We start from the raw sequence: 20,402 nt of genomic DNA on the forward strand, positions 1-20,402 counted from the left end.
TGGTAAACATCTGGAGAAATCTTAATAAATGAACTGGTAGGAATAAAGAACAAAGGATAACTTTACCTGAACTCAAAGTGAATGGAATCCTGACCCAAGATAATGATATGATAGCAAGTACATTTAATGATTTCTTTATAAATTCAGTCAGGGAGCTGGCTCAAGGTATCCCAACTGAAACTATACCATCTATACCCATTGATAAAGCTAAACCTATTTTTAAAATAAAGGAAATATCTGAATCAGAGGTTATCAAAATTATAACCTCGCTAAGGAATTCAAAAGCAAAGGATTCATATGGTTTGGATATCACATTTTTAAAATCACACAGGGAACGCACTGGCTTGCCCCATGGAACATCTGATCAAGCTGTCAGTTTGGCAAAGTACTTCTCCAAGCTCCTGGAAAACAGCAGTAGTATCTCCGATCTACACGTCTGGTGATAAAACAATGGTGTCAAATTATAGACCCATTAGTATTCTATCAGTGATATCCAAAGTGACTGAAAAACCATCTAAACTTGGGCCACACCCCTTTACACCCAATGCAATTTGGATTTCGCACAAACCACTCTACAGAGACAGCTAACTGTTTTCTCCTTGAAAACATCAAGTCAAGTCACTGGTGTTTGTGACCTACTTACACACCGCTCGTTCCCTACCTCTCTCCTATTGCAGATCTCGCTAGGCCACGCCCCCCTCGCCACACAGTTGTTGTACCAATTCATTCACAAACATGAAATGGATTTCTTTCTTCTGTTGAACACAAAAGAAGATATTTTAAAGAATGTTGGTAATCAATCAGTTGATGGACCAATGGGTGCTGTCAAGAAAATATCTTCTTTTGTGTTCAACAGAAGAAAGAAGCTCATACAGGTTTGGGACGACATGAGGGTGAGTAAGTGATGACAACATTTTCATTTGTGGATGAATTTTCCCTTTAATTCATTCAGCAGTGAATTAGGTGACTGTCTTTATGAATGAGTCACTGAATCATTTAAGAAAAATGATCATTATTAATCATTATCAAATCATTATTAATTCAACTGATTCATTCAAAAATATTGATTCAGTCAGGAATTAAGCATGTGATTGTCTTTACGTGTGAGTCACTGAATCATTATTAATTCAACCGATTTGTTCAAAAACATTGATTCAGTCAGGAATGAAGCATTTGACTGTCTTTATGTGGGAGTCACTGAATCACCAATTTGTTCAAAAAGTAATTAATTTAGGAACAAAACATGTGACTGCCTTTATGAGTGAGTCGTTGAATAATTATTTCGAGAGAATCGTTCAAAAGCAGAAACAGCACAAACGGCTGTGTTTAGAGATATTTTGTTGGTGGAGCAAAAATAGCTAAATCTGAGCAACAGCTTATGGAAACCTGGGATGTTTATATATTCCAGACCAGGAAGCCAAGACTAGGATTTCCGTGGCTCGTGCTGAGATCATATCTGCTAACCTTTGGTCTAATTCTGTCTCATGGCTCTCAGGACTTTCATAAGAGATGTAGGTTTCTCCGTGTGTAATTTAGATAATAAACAGACTCCTTAAACACAGCTTAGTCTAATGCTCTGATCCGCTTTATTCGATGTGCTTTTTAATTGCATTGTAATCTTAAATGCGAGTGGGCTAGTTCATAGGTTTTCATTCCTTTATAAAGAACTGATAAACAAACTCTCCCTTTATTTTATTTTAATTGTAGATTATAAAACTGCGTCAATTGTAGATCATAAACCTTTTATAACTTTAACTTCATTATACCGTTGAATCTGTTACCAAATATGAAACCAGCAAAGAAAAACACAATGTTAAATGCAAATAATTAAATGCAACCCATGTACAGTAGTCTTTCATGCATAAATAAACAGGCTTATCAACTTTTATCAAAAGGAAATGAAAACGCTTCCCATGTTTTTGTGTGCGTTATCTGTCAGAGGCGAATTAGACAGACGTCAGCATGGACAGGTTGAGTGACATGCCATCATCCTCAAAAAACAAAAATTAAACTGCACAAAGATTAAGGAAAGTATTACTGCATGAAATTCAGGTTTACTTGCAGTGACTATAAACTTGGCTCGTCACCTTCAATTTTTGTGTGTGTGCTGAAGAAAGCAAAACAATTTCCCATGTTTTTGGTCTGATCTTTGGTCAGTTTTGCATGATTTTACTCAAAAATGGACCCTGCACATTCCTAGTCTTATTGTGGACGATTTATCAGTGCATATTATTTCAAATGAAAAAAATCGAAAAAACAATGTTTGTCTTAGCCACCTTTCACCAACATGTAAAAACTTGCTGTTCCTCTATCCAATAGAGCGCCTCAGTGATGAAGTTCCCTCGACAAGAACCCAATAGGATTTTTCCATTGGCTTTTGTATTATTGTAGAAAATAAGCTCTGTGACCAGCAAAAGCTTATGATTCTTACATGTTTTGTTCATCATGATAATCTTCACTACTACAATCGCTAGAAGTCAAAAGCTAAACGTAGACTGAAAAGGAACTACACCACGGTCACATGACTTCAACGTCACCGTCACTAAGCTTCTGACAACTCTCTCAGTCTTTGAAAACATTCTGAGTCCGGATACTTTACAAGAGTGCGATTATATACACAATGAGGCTGTAAAAGCGGACTATTCAGTAGATGAGTTTACCTGTTCGACCTGATGAAGTTTAATGTCCCCAACATTATTGGTCCCCCATGTATTTTCTGTCATAGAATAAAACGTGGACATATCTTGACCTCATTCTAGGCGTTTAACCAAAAAGCAATTTATTTCAGGACAATGGAGCTGGGGCTCAAATGTTCACTTTTTCCTGGCTTTTGGCCTACAAAAGTATGTCATCCATGCATCACTTTACTAATGCTTAACATATGTCTTCTAGACACACAACCAGTCTAAATTGTCTTTTGGAATGGCAGGTTACTGGAAATTTGGGAAACTGGGTCACAATGTCCTGTTTTTCCTCAGATCGTCCCCTGACAGCTGTGGACGGCCGGGATCAGCTCGGTGCTGTGGTCCAGTCGCTGAAGGAGTGTGTGTCAGCGGTGGCGGAGCGAGCCAGACGCTCGGTGATCTTCGTCCTGCTCCAGGAGGCGGCGGGCAGTTCAGCACAGGGTCTCCAGCTACAGCAGAGACGGGACACTGTCTTCAGCCAAGCAGTGAGTGACCCAGACGACAAACAGATACGCTTAGGGATGCGTTGATATGAACATTTTGGCCGATACCGATAACCGATGATTTCTTTATATTTGAAAGCCGATAACCGATATATTGGCCGATAAATCTTTAATCCAAAAGCCTGATTACAAAAACAAAAGTCTCACCATTAAAATCCATGTCCCAAGCACACAATTATAATGTTCTCATTATGATTTTATATAGCTTATAGGACAGACTTGTGTCTTCAGTAGAGCTGCTTATAGCTGAATTGAACTAGTTTCATAATTGATGAACTTTGCACTATTACTGAATCAACACAGAACTGAATAATGACATTATCTTCTGTAGAGCTGCTTTATTGTTGCTTTATAGCTCGCTTCCAAACTCTTGAACTTTGCAACATTGACACCGTCATTGGACTAAAATGAATCAACACTGAACTGAACTGAGCTGAATAATGACATTTAGAGCTGCTTTACATATGCTTTACATGTTTCATAATTGAAGAACTTTTCAATATTAAAACTGCCATTTTATTATTACTGTGAAGCGCTGTGTAAATAAATGTGACTTGGCATGATTGGCTGGTCTTTTTAGTCAAATGTGTGTGGGGAAGGGAGTTGTCCTGTTCTAACATTAATGCAAATGCAGTTAATAGGGGTTCAAGCATGAAATGCTGAAACCCTATTGTAATTGTAAGGATTTGTAAAACTGATCGTGCAGGCCAAACCATAAGGCCTAGAGACTTGAAACCTGGCCAGATGGTAGGCCTCAATGAAGGTGCAGAAGGTGGCGCTACAGCAACCAAAAGTACAAAATTGCTCATAACTCTTAGACCGTTTGTCCTAGTTTTTATTATTGTTTTCTCACCCCATGTCATGTTCACACATCTAATTTATTGACAAGGCATTTGTAAAGATATATGCGTGTTGTGTTCACAGCTGGCTGCACTGGCATGTGGATTTGTCATGCGTTTATACGCGGGTTTGGAGGATAAGGGCTTTCTCAGACAGCTGCATGCGGTCGGACTGGTGGCCCAGTTTGAGAGTCTGCTCAGCACTTACAGTGAGTGTCCTGCATCAGATCATACAATCACAGCAAAATAACCTGCTGAAAGCAACTCAATGCAAATCAACTATTCAAACTCGGCCTGTCACGATCATGAATATTGTGCTGACGATTAATTATCATATAAATGATTGCGATTAACAATTTAATTCGTTTTTTTTTCATGTCACTTAGTGCAACCCTAATATGTAATTTTCTGATTTATTACTATTAATAAAACATATATGCTATTTATTGCAATTTTGGCATCTTTTGTCTTAGGGATGCAAAATGGTATGGATACCATATCGGATATTAGACAATATTTTTAGATTTTTTATTTAAAAAAAATATATTTATATACAGTATATATTTAAAAAATGTCAGTTTATATTTAAAGGTATAGTGGAGGATTTTCCCGAATTTTAGAAAAGAACCGCCCTCTCCACTTTTTGAAAAAATGCACATGCGCAGCACTCTACCTGCTCCCGAGAGGGAACGCCTATTAAACGTGTGCACGAGAGAGCATGACTTGTGCCAGCATCGCTAATCATAGCTTACATTAACTTTTACTAGCAGTGATTTTAAATGGATTTCTCCAAATAGCATGCCAAACTTTACCTGTCGAGTAGAACCTTCGCGACTGAGGCATCAGTGGGAGGCCCAACCTGTGCTTTTAGCGCACGCCAGCGTGTGAAATATTCTCCCAAAAGCACTCTGGTCTTGTTTCTTTCTTCAGAGGCCTTTCTCTTCTTCTTGTCATACAATTCGTAGACACTTTTGAAAAAACCCGGTGAGAACGGCGAGCTTCAATGAATGGCTGAAACCGTAGCTCACCACACATATAACGTACACCTGAAAGTGCGCATGCGCAGAAAGCGAAAACTACCTAGGGACGAGCACGTACGACGGCCTTACGTAAACATATCACCAGAATGATTGACAACTAGGAGGACCAATAGTCTTGATGATCCACCCGGAAAAAGAAAATCCTCCACTATACCTTTAATTGTGCAATCTCATTTCTCTTGTTGTTACATTTTTGACATTTAAGACATCTAATGCTCACATAAAGTTATTACATTTTTAATATTTAACTCTTTCCCCTCCATTGACGAGTTATCTCGTCTTTTATGAGAAAGCGCCAAAGATTACATTTTATGGCTTTCCGTGTTTTCTATGCATCTTCTGAATGAGTACTGAATCTCCTGATCAAAACACAGGCGAAGAAGAAACAAGCGATATAATATGTGATCATATGCATATGTAAAATAACACGAGAATTCAACATTAAACTGCATATAAATCATAACTGCCTAATTTTACTGAATGAAAAGTCGACCCAGGATGAGCTGCAGGACTGTGTAGCATTAGGGCTGTTGATGGACTCGATCTACTCCATCTGTGTTTTGATTATCATTCTTACAGTTTTTCTCGATTGTTTACACACATTTTCTGAAAGCATGCCTCATATTCTCAGAACTCTACACACAAATCCAAAAACACACACACAATGGGCAAAACCCCTCAATTCTCCTGCAAAATGAAACTTTACATTCAAAACAATGTTATTTCTTCTCAAAATGGTATTTTGTTTTCAAATGACACACACAAACCATCATATGAATAGACATTTATAAGAACCAGTTGAACACTGATGTGCTCAATGTAAAACACTATGATGAATGGAAAACACTTCTTCTCCAGTCATCATAATGACTTAGGCCTTTTTTGGCTCAGTGTTACACTTACTACAGACAGTACATACATAAGTGTGTTGTAAAATATCTGTAAAATATTGTTTTTATACTCAGAACACACAAATACACGGTAACAAATATATTTTATTTTTCCCACAAAAACAATGTACACAGTGTACATCCCAACCAACACAAAGTTGTACATACAGTGGTCTACATACAAAACAACAGCAGAATTTACTGTATACAGTTACAGTAATAAATAAAAAAATCCAGTGTTGGCCTTCATTGCTCCATTGAAGAGCTCACCTGTTGCCCTTTTATGCTAAAGCTCTGATTGCTAATTGTAAAACTGTGTGACGGCCCATGTGACGAGTCAGTGTGCATATCTGAATGGCAGTGTGTTCCTTGTGAAAACAAGAGATTTTCTGCATGAAAATTGTGCCAAAAGCAGAGAATTGTGTGTAGTGTTTTGAAAAAAGTGTGTTTTAGAACTGCAATTTGAGTGTAAAGCAGGAATTGTGCTTGTAGTTTAGCAGAATTGGTTCAGGAGGTTGATGAATGAGTTACATGTTGTGGTCATTGTGTCTCAAGTACCAGACACTGTGTGTAAATAATCGAGAAAAACTGTAATCCAATCCAGATGTTGTCTGACAAAAACATTTTTGCTCAAAATGTTGCTTTTCTTATGAAACTTACCCATTGTTACGTAACGTGGTAGTGGAAATAGCACGAAGACGAAGGAGGATAGTAATAGTATTTAAAGACAAAACTCAGGAACCAGGAGAAAACCACACTTAACATTAACGAGAACGGACGAAGACTGAGGGAGAACACAGGGTCTAAATACATAGAGCAAACAAAAGGAACTTAATTACAGTGAGGAAAATAAGTATTTGAACACCCTGCTATTTTGCAAGTTCTCCCACTTGGAAATCATGGAGGGGTCTGAAATTGTCATCGTAGGTGCATGTCCACTGTGAGAGACATAATCTAAAAAAAGAAATCCAGAAATCACAATGTATGATTTTTTAACTATTTATTTGTATGATACAGCTGCAAATAAGTATTTGAATGACATGTAGTTGCTTAATATTACTCAGTACTTAAATATATAATTACACTGTAACGATGACACCTTAAAATAACTTTTCTTTTCTTCTTTTTTTTTTTAAGCAGAGGGTCTGTTATTTCTTTTGATATATTGCATGTTCAGATATTCATAATACAAATTTGCATAATACATAATACAGATTTTCATACTGTACATTACAATGTCATGATGCCGAAATTCAACTGAAGCATTATTTTAGTTGTTAGTGTTTAGTAATTTATGTAAACTAAAAAGCAATAGAACTTTAATATCAATTATTTGTTGGTTGTTAAGCATAATTATAATAATGCATAACATTATATATTATAAACAATATAACATCAGGGCATCCCTATTTTATCATATTGCTGTTAGAAGTGTTTAATTGAAACAATAAGCCATTTTGAGGCTATAAAGTTCATGGTTATGCAACCTTTTTTTATTTATTTTGTATGTTTATTTAACAGGGACAATACACTAGGCATCGTTACACATAGACAGCCGATGCCGTGTACATAGGGCATATAGCGTAAAGCTAGTTTGCGGCCCGCGTCCCTGGTTATGGCTTTTACATAAAATCAAAACTTCCAAAATCAAAACACAAACACAATCATCACAAGAAACAAAACAAATACACACATTTATACATGTGCCCAACAAATCAACAATGGCATATTGACATACCTAAACACATCAACTTTACAAACAACTTCATAAAAATAACGTAACTAATCTGAAAAAGACTCGATGTTCACATCGCTGTAAAGATTTCAGCCATTGTCTCAGCTTTGTGGAGAAAACTGTGCGTTCTGGTTGCAACTTAAGATCTACAGGCATGGTATGTTCCATAGATGAGCACCTTTCACTGAAAAGGATGATTGACCCACAGCAGTTCTGCATCTCCGAACTCTACAATTCCCACTCTGGTCTTTACCCCATCGCTGCTGTATTTTTCTATCAACTGACAGATTACCTCAGGGGCAAGGCCATATATACACTTAAATACTGTTTTTATAAATGAGAACTTTAAAAAACCTTAACAAATCATGCTTCTGAACAATTTGACAATGATGCCATTTCATTGGTTTCTGATCCATCACTTTTAAAGTTTGTTTATATAATGAAAATCTTGGCTTATTGCCAATAAGAGTTTGTATAATCTTAATGTAGTTATTCGTATTGCTGTTTCCAACAGCAACCAAACTTTGAGGTAAACACTTCCAGCTGCACGCGCTCTTTAGATTAGATTTTGAACTAAGTTCACCGCTCTTGCCGTGTTGAAGACCTCGAGGCTGTTGTGATTATTTGATGTGAAGTGTGTGTGATGACTCATGAATCACTGCATTTGTTTGCTGCACACAGGGAAAGCTGATCCTTTGAGGCAGTGCCAGTGGGGAGATTATTTTCAACTGTTTACTCATGTAACTCTTGCAGAAATGTTTAGAGAATTAGATGGGTTAAGATGAAGTACAACATGTTCCAGATTCAGCATTCCTATCAGTTGGACAAAAATACCAAATCGTTGGTAAATGAATGTTGAAGTTAGGCAATGTTATTTTAGTATCACTTAGGTTTAATCATTTTGTTGTGTGCTTTTGTCATTTTTATTAGTTATAGTTTAATTTTTTCATTGCATAAGTGAATATTATGATCATAGGTTCCCAGGATGCACTACATTTTTACTAGTTAAATATGCACGAGGAAGTCAGACAAAGACCCCTGCCAGATGCATAAATGTGATGTAATGTAAATGATTTGTTACAGAATAGGTGCAACTATTCTGTAACAAATCTTTTGTAGTTGAGCCAATTCAACATTTTTTGTCTATTGGAAATCATTTGGTCATCACCATTTCTTGATGAGCGTTTCCTTTGGTCGGGCAGTTTGACTCTTGGCTTTTTGTGTGAGGTTTTTGTGGTCTTTGTAACAGTGTTTAGCAAAACACATAATTTGTTGCTAAGAAAAAAGAAACCAAGATGATCAAGTTTTCAGCCTCATAAACTAGAATAAATCACTAATCTTATTTCTGACCAAAATTTATTCTTTTTTCTATTAATATTTTACCAGCAAAACGTTCTTGCAGCAGATCAGACATTCTGAATTGTGATTTTAAAATACATTATAAGGGAAAAATGTATTTTGATACACACACAGACCTCAAGAATCAGCATATGAATCTCAACAATGGTGACATGCATCATGCCGCAATGCACCATACTGTAGTATTAAAATCATGGCTCCCAGCATGCTTTGTGGCATGAAACATGTCACCATTGTTGAGATTCATATGCTGATTCTTGATGTCTGTGTGTGTATCAAAATACATTTTTCCCTTATAATGTATTTTAAAATCACAATTCAGAATGTCTGATCTGCTGCATTAAAGTTTTGTTGGTAAATATAATATATTTTTCACAAATAATCACTTTTCAGGAATAAGAATAGTGAACTATTCCCCTTTATGATGCTGTTGTCTAGATCAGCTGATCATTTTTGTTTATGGCTTTCTTTGCAACAAATTATGTGTTTTGTTAAACACTGTTACAAAGATTACAAACTCACATGCCAAGAGTCAAACTGCCCAACTCAAGGAAACGCTCATCACCAAAATGGTGACCAAACATTTTCAATACAAAAATCTACATCTGAACCTTATTCTTAATAAGAACTTCTGTCTCCAATAGACAAAAAATGTTGAATTGGCTCAACTACAAAAGATTTGTTACAGAATAGTTGCACGTCTCCAGAAAACAAATAATGTCAAGTTGACTCAACTAAAAGGTTTTTTTTTGTGTGTCACAGACAACTTATTTTCAGTTCGTATAACTGTTATTTACAAAAGTTGAGTCAACAAGAAAAAGCTAGGGGAAAATAGTACTAAGTGTTTTTTTTTTTGTTGTACGAGATTTTTTCAGTAATTTCAACTTTTTTCAAGTTGTGTTTTTTACAGTGTATCCATGTAGGCAGCAAATCCAAAAAAGAAAACACAAATTGGATTGAGAGAAATTATTAGAATTGTAGGCCTCCTTATAATTTAATACTAAAAAGTATTGATATGTGGGTCAATGACATGGCGTGTCAATTCTGGTGTCCAAAGCATATTCATAATATTAAAAATGTATACGTTTTTAAATGCACTTCATTAAGTGACTCAACTTTCCCCTCTTTAATTACTCATGTGAGAATTTATTATAAATAATTCATCTTTAAGGAACTATTGAGCTCAAAAGTCCCAAAATGTCATTCCAGGTAACTGTCCCGACTTAAAATCTGAATACGAAAATATGACAAAAATGTAAAAAAATATATAAATAAAAGTATTTAAAATATACTTGGCCATAATTGTATTGATGTTTTCAACGATACCTACAAATAGTATAGTGGTAATACTAAGCTTATTAAAAAATTCATGACAGAAAGACTTTTGTCTCCAAATTGTGATTTCTCTAATGTCAGCCCTGCATAACAGACATCAATGACCATTTTATACCATAATGCATTTTGGTATGTCATGTGACATAATATTGTATCAAAAAGAAGACCCTGAAGGAGCACCAGAACACTCACGTCCTCGGGAGTCATTCTCCTGAGTCAGACTTGGCAAGTCCTAACTTTCCATACTTGGCATTGAGAAACGCCTAATGTTGGCGCTTGGCTTCTTGTGGCAAACAGCCAAGAGGCAAGAACAAGATGTGCTGTATGTCATCCATTGTTGTTTACTATGTCGCTTTCTTCTTCGCACGAAAATTACGTCGATCGCTTCTTTTCGGCATAGGCTACACCATGCCTATTTATAATGGATATAAATTCCCATAAACACACTCCTAAACTTTGTGGAAAGCCTTCCAAGAAGAGTTGAAGCTGTTAGAGCTGCAAAGTGTTGGCCAACTCCATATGAAATTCTTTGGATTAAGAATGGGATGTCATTCAAGTTTATGTATGTGCATGTAAAGACAGATGTCCCAAAACTTTTGGCAATATAGTCTATATTTATATAAATATATTAACACAGATGTTTGTCACGCAGGTGAAGAAATAGGAATGCTGGAGGACATGGAGGTGGGGATCTCTGACCTGCACAGAGTGACCTTCAGGATCACAGAGGCAGCGTCTGAAGAAGCAGTCAGTCTGCAGCCCACCATCAGCGGTAGACGGTGAGAGAAACCCCACATTCACAGGGGGTTTGCATGTGTCTGTCAGTGCGCATTCATAGACAGGGTTCCCACAGTCATGAAAACTTGGAAACATCAGCAATTTTAAAACCGCAATGAGTCAGAGCATGTGTCATTACAGGCAGCGCAGTTGCACTTCGGACAGCCCAAGCTCGAGTCCTAACTCATAGTTCTTTCCGAGCCGGTAATATTTATATGTGTAATATTTAAAATGTATGATGTTACAATATTAAATTAACAGTAACACTTTACAATAAGGTTCATTAGTTAACATTAGTTAACTACATTAGTTTGCATGAACTAATAGTGAACTGCACTTATACAGCATTTATTAATCTTTGTTAATGTTAATTTCAACATTTACTAATGCTTTATTAAAATCATGTTAACATTAGTTAATGCACTGTGAACTAACATGAACAAACAGTGAACAGCTGTATTTTTTATTAACTAACGTTAACAAAGATTAACAAATACAGTAACAAATGTTTTGCTCATGGTTCGTTCATGTTAGTTAATGCATTAATTAATGTTAACTAATGAACCTTATTGTAAAGTGTTACCAAATGAACATTTCTGAATTTCCGAAAATTCTATTTCTAATAAACGCCGTTCTTTTGAACTTTCTGTTCATCAAAGAATCCAGAAAAAAATATATATTTAGCTGTTTCCACAAAAATATGAAGCGTTTTGACTGATTTCAGCATTGATAATAATAAGAAATGTTTCTCGAGCATCAAATCATCATATTGTGACACATGATATAAGGATCATGTGACACATGAGTAATGATGCTGAAAATTCAGGTAATAAATTACATTTTAACTAGGGCTGGGGTAAACGATTATTAATTAAACGATTAGTCGGGCGATTATTTTATCGATTAGTCGACTAATCTAACGACTAATTGGAATTATTTATCCTGTCTGTTATTCGCATATCTCTGTCGAGCCGTTACTCCGATGGATTTCAAACTCGACAGCTGTCTGGGCACGAGTAAGTGCAGTGCCAAGTTTGACGTTGTTTGGATGAGAAATGCAAAAGATATGTTAAATATATTGGTAAAAGAAGCACTTAGAAGGTTGTGGTTTAAAAATAAACATTCTGACATTAACACACTGTCAGCTACAATGTTTACTTCTGAATAATATAGTATAAATGTGATAAATCCTTTTTTTTCATGCAATTAATCCATTGAATCAATATAAAAGTTATTTTTCACATTGAAACTGTTGAAAATACACAACAAAGTAAGTTGATCCACATATGACAGCCTCTGAACTCGGTCAATACTAATCTGGACTAAACATAGGCTACATTCAATCAGCCATCGCTAGAAATACCTTCTGAACGACGGCGACCTTCTTTTTTGACGGCGATCAGCTGTAAAATGGCTTAGGTCCTGCTCGGTTTTCGTTGACTTTGAGTACAAGAATTGAAAGTTTTTTAAAAGATCCCCTGGGGTTAACGTGTCAGCATTCGACAGAAGTTTGACGCTGTCGTGTGAGAACAAGCAACAGTCGGCATTTCTCTTCCTCCCGCGTGCCTCATCTTCTTAATCTCCTCACGTAAATGATTAGATTTCGATGGCTTACGTTTCTTCCCTACGGCAGAATCCACCACAGGTTCATCAATGTATTATTTTTTTTGTTTGTTTGTTGATCAAAAAGTGCAAAGTAGATAAGGAAAACTAGGATGCCGGGTGTCAGAGCGCCACTGTTACTGTTTACAATGCGTGGAATGGTGCGCTGTGATGCGTTGAGCGGATTTGTGGCATTCTGCAGAGAAAGGAGACTGGCGTTTGTCGCGGTTTGGAAAGAAAGGGAGAAAACATGGCAGAATAACACGGCGGGCGGTGTGTGTTTGGCGAGCTGTACCTCCGGGAATGGTGCAAAAAAAAAATAGATAATAAATAAAGAAGCGTCGACGCAAAAAAATATGACGTCGACGTAATCTTAAAAATATATGTTCTTTATTGACATCTGTGGTTCCATAAAGAACCTTTAACATCAATGGAATCTTTCCATTCCACAAAAGGTTCTTTATAGTGTGTAGTGGCTTCTTTCGCCTATGTCAAAAATCACTCTCGAAGTCTTTGGTTTTGATGCCGGAAGATAGACTTTGTTACAAAGAAATAAAGCCGAGTTGGTCTGCTGAACAACAACTGGACCAGCTCTCGCACACTCTCCTTATACAGTTTTCCTGGAGCTCTCCTCCACGGTGGAGTCAATACATCTTATTCATTTCAAACTCTGCCCCATTTTTAGTTGTGAGTCCAGTCTGTTTTTAGAAAGTGGAATGATTTATATTGTCACAAATATTCTGTAATGGCTGAAGGAGATACAAATCTAATAATTTATGTAATGGCAGAGCGCGAGTCCACAAAATATTCAAACACATTCCATTCGTGTTACAGACCTCTACACATACACACAGTCAGAAACATGATTATATTAGCTATATTCACATAGATTATACTTGGTTCTTTTACATTCAGCTTAAAAAAAAGGTTATTTATTCCGGTGCCAAGTTGAGCTTAATTCAATTCAAAATTCTACACCGTATCCATTACTCGAAAGTGAAATTGGCTAAAATATATCCTAACATAGATGCTAGCTGTGACAGGTGTCGTAACACTCCTGCCAACTTAACCGATATGTTCTGGTTGTGTCCAGCCCTCACGACCTACTGGTCTATGACTTTCAAAACATTGTCAGAGGCTCTTAACATCGACCTCCTACCTAACGCTGCAATGGCCATTTTCGGTATTACAGATAGAAGATACTCTACACTAAGGAAAAATTATAAAAACATAATTGCTTTCACAACATTGCTTGCATGTAGAAGGATTTTATTACACTGGAAGTCAAACAATCCACCTAAAGTATCTTTATGGCTTAGTGACCTAATGCAATTCATACAGTTAGAAAAAATAAAATACACACTGAGAGGGTCCAGGGACAAATTCTTCTATGTCTGGAACCCAGTACTGTCACACCTGGGCAAACTTAAGACTATGCCCACTTAGTACCAACTAGCAGCCCCTCTTGCTTATTCACTTGTTACTGTGATATTTATTTACCCATGTGAACCATATGTCCTGTGAAGTGTGCAGCCTTAGTTGCAGTGAGTCTGTGTGTATACTTCTTCTTTTTTAATTACTTTTTTTTTTATTTTTTTTTTATTTATTTTTTACTTCAAATATTTCTGTCTTAATTTATTATTTTTTGCCTTGGATGAATGTCCCACGTTCCGAGGGGGGAGTTGTTGCTATTATAAAATGTGAGCATTGTTTATACAATTGTTGCCTTTTGTATTCATGTATATGTACATGCCCTGTACCACTGGTGCTCAATAAAAATACTTTACAAAAAAGGTTATTTAAATGTTCTTTACTCTAATAAAGAAGTTATTTGAAGAACTGTTCACTGAAAGGTTCTTTGTGGAACCAAAAACGATTTTCAAAAGTGGAAAAAAAGACTGTAAAAGAAGCTGTGTGAACCTGTAAGTTGAGCAGCTTCATGCTTGTGTTGACAGAGTTTGGAAATGTGAGCTGTGTTTGTTTGTTTGTTTTTATCCCAGAGACCGTTACACTGTCGAGGTGCCTCTCCCACATCATGCCTTCCAAACGCTCCCGGACGAGCTGCGCGAGGGCAAGCCACTACGCGTGCTCCCCGTGCTCTTCAACGTGGGCATAAATGAGCAACAAACCATCGCTGAGAGGTACAAGCACTGACTGATGAACTTGAAACATGAGTGCACAGCCTAGCACACAAGCATGTCTGAGCTGAGGCATGATTGATGTAATCTTCTTTGTCTCTCCCTCTCAGGTTTGGTGACATATCTTTACAGGAGAGAATAAACCAGAAGAACTTCGAGATTCTAGAAGGTTACTATAAATCCTTAACGAACACAGTGCCGTCTGAATGTAAGTTCAACACTCAAGAACTGAGCTTTGTGTTTTATATTACATTTAGTCATTTAGCAGACACTTTAATCAAAAGCCACTTGCAAATGAGGAACATCAGACTATTTAGAAATTAGCTAGAAACTGCAAATATTGTTGATGTTGATATTAAAAATGCAAACATTCTGTAACTTTCTGTTATTTTACAGTGTCCCTGTTACACGTCTTACATGTAATTATAATGACAGTAAGTTATGCATAATTGCAATTATGCAATTAACCCTAAACAAAACCCTAACCCCAATAATATAGTAAGGACATGTTGTTAATTAATATTACTCAGTACTTATTTGTATAATTACACTGAAACAAGGACACCTTAAAATAAAGTGTAACCCAACATTCTCGTTAATTTCTCAACATTCTTATCAATCATTTTAGTGACGCTTTACAATAAGGTTACTACATTAGTTTACATGAACTATCACTGAAAAATACTTCTAAAGCATTTATTAATCTCAGTTAATGTTCAACATTTACTGATACATTATTAAAATCAAAAGTTGTATTTGTTAATATTATTTAATGGATCCAAGCTAACAAGAACTAACAAAGAACAGTTGTATTTTTATTAACTAACATTAACAAAGATTAGTCAATACTGTAACAAATGTATAGTTAGTTAATGTTTGCTAATGTATTAACTAACGTTAAGTAATGGAACCCTATTATAAAATCGTACAATAATTTTGGGGTTGAACTGAGATTCAATTTAGCATAAAGTCCAGTAAACAGATTTTATATTTTATGACATAAAGTCATTTTATTATAATGGGACTTAAACCCTTTGATTATTGGCTGATAAAGAGATTTAAATCATATGTTTGTCTCGTCATATTTTTGTCTAAAGTCTGTTTATCAACTTGTGTTTTGTTAATACTTGAAAAGGAAGTAATACGAATGAGGTCTAGAGTGAAAATGAGGCCCCTATTTTTTCACGTTCAGTTTGGCACTTCTGCTGTGTTTGTGCAGAGCACAGCGTCTCATGTTTTAAGGATTTGAGTGCAGGAATTTATTGTTCTCTGAAATGTGAATCACGTCTAAGTAGCGTGACGGCTTGGGATGATGAATGCTCCCAGCAGACGGATGCCAAACTGCATCGCAGCATGTCACATCTTGTCTTCTTTCAATCTCTCTGTTTATCAAAAAATAACATGTCCCCAGACTTTTCAATCTCATCTTTAGTGCTTGTCGATACAGGGACAAACAAGCCCTCTTTAAACTCGTTGATGCGTGACGTCTCAAGTGTCTTCTCTCTTTGTCTCTTCTTTCCAAAGGCCTGCCGTGCTTTCAGACGCAGACGGACATTAAGGAACTGCTCGACACACTCGGACAGAATGTAGTAACCAAGAAGAGGAAGAATGTGGAGATCCTGTGGCTTGCAGGAATGGTGAGGCTGAATTCAAGGTCATAGAGTTTGTGCGGGAAGTGTGCTCTGTTGTGTTCCATTAGCTCACATTTGCAAAACAGTACAATTCCTTTTAAGTCGTGCCAAAATGGACTTTTGAGTGGGTAATTGTTGCCATCTTGAATTTATTTTATTTTTTTGCTTGTTTGTTTGTTTGTTTGTTTGATGTAATGTTTAAAAGTTTGTGGTCAGTGAGTTATTGTAGGGCTCGGTGGGGGGGGGCTAGGGGGCTGGGGGTAGTAGTTAAAGGAATAGTTCACCCAAAAATAAAAATGATACCATGATTTACTCTCCCTCAAGCCATCCTAGGTGTAAAATCTTCTTTCAGACGAACACAATCGGTGTTATATTAAAAATATCCTGGCTCTTCCAAGCCTTATAATGTGAGTGAATGGGGGGCGAGACTTTGAAGCCCCAAAAAAATGCATCCATCCATCAAAAAAAATATTGAATTAGAAGTCAGAACAAGAAATTTTAAAGAGAAATATCTGAGGATTTCGATATAAGAGAAGAGGAGCTTGAGTTTGTTGCACAGCCCTATTTGTTTAAACCACGAGGTGTCTAAGCTTACGATACTTCTATATCCTTCGTAATACATCGCGTCAGGGGTTAAGGTCCTTGCACACTGAGTCCGAAATTTTCGCCTGTCAGAAAAAAATTTGGATCGGGTTCGATTTTCTGCGTTTTTCGCATCTGTAGCAAGCATTTTGAGAGGTGTTTTGACAATTCAGAGGGATGCACTTTTTTGGGCTTAAAATCTCGCCCCCATTCACTTCCATTATAAAGCCAGGATATTTTTTTTTATATATCTCTGATTGTGTTTGACTGAAAGAAGAATGTCATATACACCTAGGATGGCTTGAGGGCGAGTAAATCATGGGGTAATTTTCATTTTTGGATGAACTATCCCTATAATACACATTAATCAAAAGTAGGGGTGGAACAGATTGTAATTGTGATCCGCAGATTAGTTGCAAAGTTTAACCAGCGTAGAGTGAACGTTTATCAAGTTTATCACCATCAATTCATCAACGCCATACTTCATCCTGAGGCAGCGAAATTAAAAACGATCCCATCTGTCACGTCTCTCCTCAGATCTGTCGACGGATGAATGGTATCCGCTTCACCAGCTGTAAAAGTGCCAAAGACAGGACGTCTATGTCAGTGACGCTGGAGCAGTGCTCTCTGCTGCGGGATGAGCACCAGCTCAATAAAGATTACTTTGTGCGAGCTCTGGACTGCATGCGCAGGTAAGCTTCATCAGTCCTGCTCGCCTGTCCTGCTCGTGCATGCATGCGTTCACATTACACTGACCTTTAACCTCTTACTTGACCTTTAATATCTCATCCTGATAATAAAGTCCGTCTTGAGTGTTTTAATGTAGCAAAGATTAACTATGCTGTTTGTAACAAGCAGCATTATTATTACTCACTATATCGGCATTACACAATGACGTGAAATCACACAGAGAGAAAAAGAGAGAAAATAGTATTAATAATATAATATATGCATTTAGATTTTTTCCTTTCCTATCTAGTCAAAAATAATTGCTCTATTCTATGGAAGCTTGTTTCCGCCAGGGAATTAAAAAAGGTAAATGTAAAAAAATATTTTTACATCAAAATGTCCTTTAGGGGCTCCGTAGAGAAAAGCATGGAAAAAAGTCAGAAATCCGAGATACATTTTTTTATTTACATTTACCTTTTTTATTCCCTGGCGGAAACAAGCTTCCATAGAATAGACCAATTATTTGGCTCGATAAGAAAGGAAAAAATCTAAATGCATATATTATATTATTAATACTATTTTCTCTCTTTCTCACTTTTTCCCCTGTGTGATTTCATGTCATTGTGTAATGCCGATATAGTGAGTAATAATAATGCTGCTCTTTAGGAGTTCTGTATTTTCCTCTGAATTATTGTGAGATATAAACTTGCAATTGCGAGTTTATAAAGTCAGAATTTGGGGAGAAAAACAGTCAGATTTGTATGTTGTGTTTTTATGCTATTGATAATGGACTTGATGATCTTAGTTAAATCCTGGGATGTTTCCCATTGTAGTGTGGTACATTTCTCTTCTATTTCACACCTGACCTAAGTCTACCTGGGTCTCGTCTACAGTCGACGTCCCCTAGCGTCTACAGTCGACGTCCCCTAGCGTCTACAGTCGACGTTTAGTCTACCTGGGTCTCGTCTACAATTGACGTCCCCGAACGTCTAAGGTTGACGTTTAGTCTATCTGGGTCTCGTCCACAGTCGCCGTCCCCTAGCGTCTACAGTCGACGTTTAGTCTACCTGGGTCTCGTCTACAATTGACGTCTAGTCTATCTGGGTCTCGTCTACAGTCGACGTCCCCTAGCGTCTACAGTCGACGTCCCCTTGCGTCTACAGTCGACGTTTAGTCTACCTGGGTCTCGTCTACAATTGACGTCCCCGAACGTCTAAGGTTGACGTTTAGTCTATCTGGGTCTCGTCCACAGTCGCCGTCCCCTAGCGTCTACAGTCGACGTTTAGTCTACCTGGGTCTCGTCTACAATTGACGTCTAGTCTATCTGGGTCTCGTCTACAGTCGACGTCCCCTAGCGTCTACAGTCGACGTCCCCTAGTGTCTACAGTCGACGTCCCCTAGCGTCTACAGTCGACGTTTAGTCTACCTGGGTCTCGTCTACAATCGACATCCCCGGACGTCTACAGTCGACGTTTAGTCTATCTGGGTCTCGTCTACAGTCAACGTCCCCTAGCGTCTACTGTCGACGTTTAGTCTACCTGGGTCTCATCTACAATTGACGTCTAGTCTATCTGGGTCTCGTCTACAGTCGACGTCCCCTAGCGTCTACAGTTGAAGTCCCCTTGCGTCTACAGTCGACGTTTAGTCTACCTGGGTCTCGTCTACAATCGACGTCCCCGAACGTCTACAGTCAACGTTTAGTCTATCTGGGTCTCGTCTACAGTCGACGTCCCCTAGCGTCTACAGTCGACGTTTAGTCTACCTGGGTCTCGTCTACAATCGACATCCCCGGACGTCTACAGTCGACGTTTAGTCTATCTGGGTCTCGTCCACAGTCGCCGTCCCCTAGCGTCTACAGTCGACGTTTAGTCTACCTGGGTCTCGTCTACAATTGACGTCTAGTCTATCTGGGTCTCGTCTACAGTCGACGTCCCCTAGCGTCTACAGTCGACATCCCCTTGCGTCTACAGTCGACGTTTAGTCTACCTGGGTCTCGTCTACAATTGACGTCCCCGAACGTCTAAGGTTGACGTTTAGTCTATCTGGGTCTCGTCCACAGTCGCCGTCCCCTAGCGTCTACAGTCGACGTTTAGTCTACCTGGGTCTCGTCTACAATCGACATCCCCGGACGTCTACAGTCGACGTTTAGTCTATCTGGGTCTCGTCTACAGTCAACGTCCCCTAGCGTCTACTGTCGACGTTTAGTCTACCTGGGTCTCATCTACAATTGACGTCTAGTCTATCTGGGTCTCGTCTACAGTCGACGTCCCCTAGCATCTACAGTCGACGTCCCCTTGCGTCTACAGTCGACGTTTAGTCTACCTGGGTCTCATCTACAATCGACGTCCCCGAACGTCTACAGTCGACGTTTAGTCTATCTGGGTCTCGTCTACAGTCGACGTCCCCTAGCGTCTACAGTCGACGTTTAGTCTACCTGGGTCTCGTCTGTTCCCTTAACTAACTTGCTGCGCAGCAATAATAAACAGACAGACTTCAGCAAATGTCATTTACATGCTTTACAGTTTTTTCCAATTGCTAACACACTAAAATGACATGCACAGCACAATTATTTAAACTGACACACAGAGAGCAAAACCTCTTCTCAAGTCTCCAAAAGT

At 37.8% G+C, this 20,402-nt stretch overlaps 1 protein-coding gene across 3 annotated transcripts in view; it reads left to right on the forward strand.

The window, feature by feature from the left end:
- Window positions 1-20,402, forward strand: part of inpp4b (inositol polyphosphate-4-phosphatase type II B) — a 167,001-nt gene that overhangs the window by 137,649 nt on the left and 8,950 nt on the right. For all 3 annotated transcript variants that reach the window (XM_084401686.1, XM_084401687.1, XM_084401688.1), the window contains 7 exons: window positions 2,979-3,169; window positions 4,112-4,235; window positions 11,038-11,164; window positions 14,765-14,905; window positions 15,013-15,110; window positions 16,427-16,539; window positions 17,653-17,807. In XM_084401686.1, coding sequence (XP_084257812.1) covers window positions 2,979-3,169; window positions 4,112-4,235; window positions 11,038-11,164; window positions 14,765-14,905; window positions 15,013-15,110; window positions 16,427-16,539; window positions 17,653-17,807 — 949 coding nt within the window. The remainder of the gene's footprint in view (window positions 1-2,978; window positions 3,170-4,111; window positions 4,236-11,037; window positions 11,165-14,764; window positions 14,906-15,012; window positions 15,111-16,426; window positions 16,540-17,652; window positions 17,808-20,402) is intronic.

The sequence above is a fragment of the Rutilus rutilus genome, assembly GCF_951802725.1.
Source record: "Rutilus rutilus genome assembly, chromosome: 2".
Lineage (NCBI taxonomy): Eukaryota > Metazoa > Chordata > Actinopteri > Cypriniformes > Leuciscidae > Rutilus > Rutilus rutilus.